Source organism: Corvus kubaryi, unplaced genomic scaffold, assembly GCF_017639235.1.
Source record: "Corvus kubaryi isolate FWS band 111438036 unplaced genomic scaffold, C.kubaryi_AGA036_p1.0 36523, whole genome shotgun sequence".
NCBI classification, from domain to species: domain Eukaryota; kingdom Metazoa; phylum Chordata; class Aves; order Passeriformes; family Corvidae; genus Corvus; species Corvus kubaryi.
Genome location: NW_024580883.1, coordinates 21,459 through 23,554, shown reverse-complemented (window position 1 = coordinate 23,554; position 2,096 = coordinate 21,459). Strand labels below are relative to the sequence as shown.

At 64.0% G+C, this 2,096-nt stretch overlaps 1 protein-coding gene across 1 annotated transcript in view; it reads left to right on the top strand.

The window, feature by feature from the left end:
* The window catches only part of C3 (complement C3), a 24,853-nt gene that overhangs the window by 2,045 nt on the left and 20,712 nt on the right, over nucleotides 1-2,096 (top strand). The window contains exons 3-7 of the mRNA XM_042019939.1: nucleotides 447-517; nucleotides 609-703; nucleotides 787-869; nucleotides 949-1,039; nucleotides 1,451-1,553. Coding sequence (XP_041875873.1) covers nucleotides 447-517; nucleotides 609-703; nucleotides 787-869; nucleotides 949-1,039; nucleotides 1,451-1,553 — 443 coding nt within the window. The remainder of the gene's footprint in view (nucleotides 1-446; nucleotides 518-608; nucleotides 704-786; nucleotides 870-948; nucleotides 1,040-1,450; nucleotides 1,554-2,096) is intronic.

Below are 2,096 nucleotides of genomic sequence, written 5' to 3'. Positions count from 1 at the left end.
GGACATTGCAGGGGGTTGGGGACACCTTGGAGTGCCGGTGTCACCAGGACCCCAGCACCCATTTGGGGACCTCCCCATGATGTCCCCAGGGGGACCCACTGTCCCCATCCTGTCGCCACCCACCTTGTCCCCCGTGTCCCCTCCCATTGCCGAGTGTCCCCTCACTGTCCCCTCTCCCCTTGTCCCCTCTCACCTTGTCCCTTGTGTCCCCTCCCAGTCCCCCATGTCCACTCCCAGTGCTGGATATCCCCATCCTTGTGGTCACTTTGTCCCCCATGTCCCCTCCCTGTCCTCTGTGTCCCCTCATGGTCCCCATTCACCTTGTCCCCCTGTGTCGCGTCCCAATGCTGGGTGTCCCCACCTTGTCCCCTGTGTCCCCTCCCAGTCCCCCGTGTCCCCACCCTGTCCTCATCCCCTCTCACCTTGTCCCTTTTGTCCCCTCCCAGTCCTCTGCCGCCTCTTCACCGTGGACCACCTCATGAAGCCGGTGGCCAAGACGGTCATCGTGGAGGTCAAGGTGGGTGCCCGTGGGTGACCCAGGGGTGACGCAGGGGGGGTAACACGGTGCCACCTGCGCCATCGTCCCCACCCTCCGCGTGTCCCCTCAGACGCCCGACAACGTCATCATCAAACAAGTCCCGGTGTCTTCCCCGATGAAAACCGGGATCATGTCCCTCAACCACAACCTTCCTGAGGTCGTCAGGTGGGTGTCACCTCCCTCCGCGGTGGCCCGGGGACACCCCTGGCGCTGTCCCCTCACTGTCCCCTCACTGTCCTCTCTTCCAGCCTGGGCATGTGGACGATTTCGGCCAAATTCGAGGATTCTCCGGATCAGGTTTTCAGCACCCAATTCGAGGTCAAGGAATACGGTGGGTGCAGGGTGGGGGCAGGGGGGACCCTGGGGACTGTCCCCAAGGGGCGCCGGTGTCACCGATGTCATCCCTGCAGTGCTGCCGAGCTTTGAGGTGTCCCTGGAGCCCGAGGAGAAGTTCCTGTACATCGACCGCCAGCAGGATTTCCGGGTGTCCATCCTGGCCAGGTGACCCCAAGACCGTCCCCTCTGGGGTCACACCCATGTGGGGATGGGGTGGGGGGACAGGGGACAGCTCTGCTCTGCTGCTGTCTACGGGGACAGGGTGGCGGGTGACGGGGACACAGGGTGACGTGGTGGAGGTGGTGGGACATGATGGGATGGTGTGGGACACGGGATGGCAGGATGGGGACATGGGACAATGGGGTGACAGCTCAGTGTGGGGCCGAGGTTGGCAGTGGGGACGCAGGGACGCGGTGACGTTGGTGGTGGCAGTGGCAGGGATGGGTTGACAAGGATTGGTAGGATGGGGACATGGGACAATGGGGTGACAGCGTGGTGTGGGGACAGGGGTGGCAGTACAGGGAGGTGCTGGGGACATGGTGGCACAGTCACACGGTCACACGGTGCTGTCCCCAGGTACCTGTATGGGAAGCGCGTGGAGGGGACGGCCTTTGTCCTCTTCGGGGTCATGGTGGACGACGAGAGGAAGAGCATCCCCCAGTCCCTGCGGCGCGTGGCGGTGAGCCTGGCACTGTCCCCCGCCCTGTCCCCAACCCTGCCACTGTCCCTGTCCCTGTCCTGGTGAGCCTCCCATTGTCCCTGTCCCCAACCTTTTCCCCATCAGTGTCCTTTTCCCTGTCCCTGTCCCCATCCCTGTCACAGGCTGAGCTCTCCTGTCCCCATCCTCTGTCCCCATTTCCATTCCCTGTCCCATCCCTGAGCTCTGCCATCGCCTGTCCCCACCCTTGTCCCCATTCTCATCCCTGTCCCATCCCTGAGCTCTGCCATCATGCCACCCTTGTCCCCATTCTCATCCCTGTCCCAGCCCTGTCCCTCGTGGCCACAGGTGCAGGATGGGGACACTGAGGCCATGCTGTCCCCCTGCTGTCCCCCTGCTGTCCCCCTGCTGTGGCCATCCCTGTCCCAACCTTGTCCCAGGTCCAGGATGGTGACACCGAAGCTGTGCTGTCCCCCTGCGGTCCCAACCCTGTCCCCAGGTCCAGGACGGTGACACTGAGGCCGTGCTGTCCCCCTGCTGTCCCCATGCCTGTCCCAACCCTGT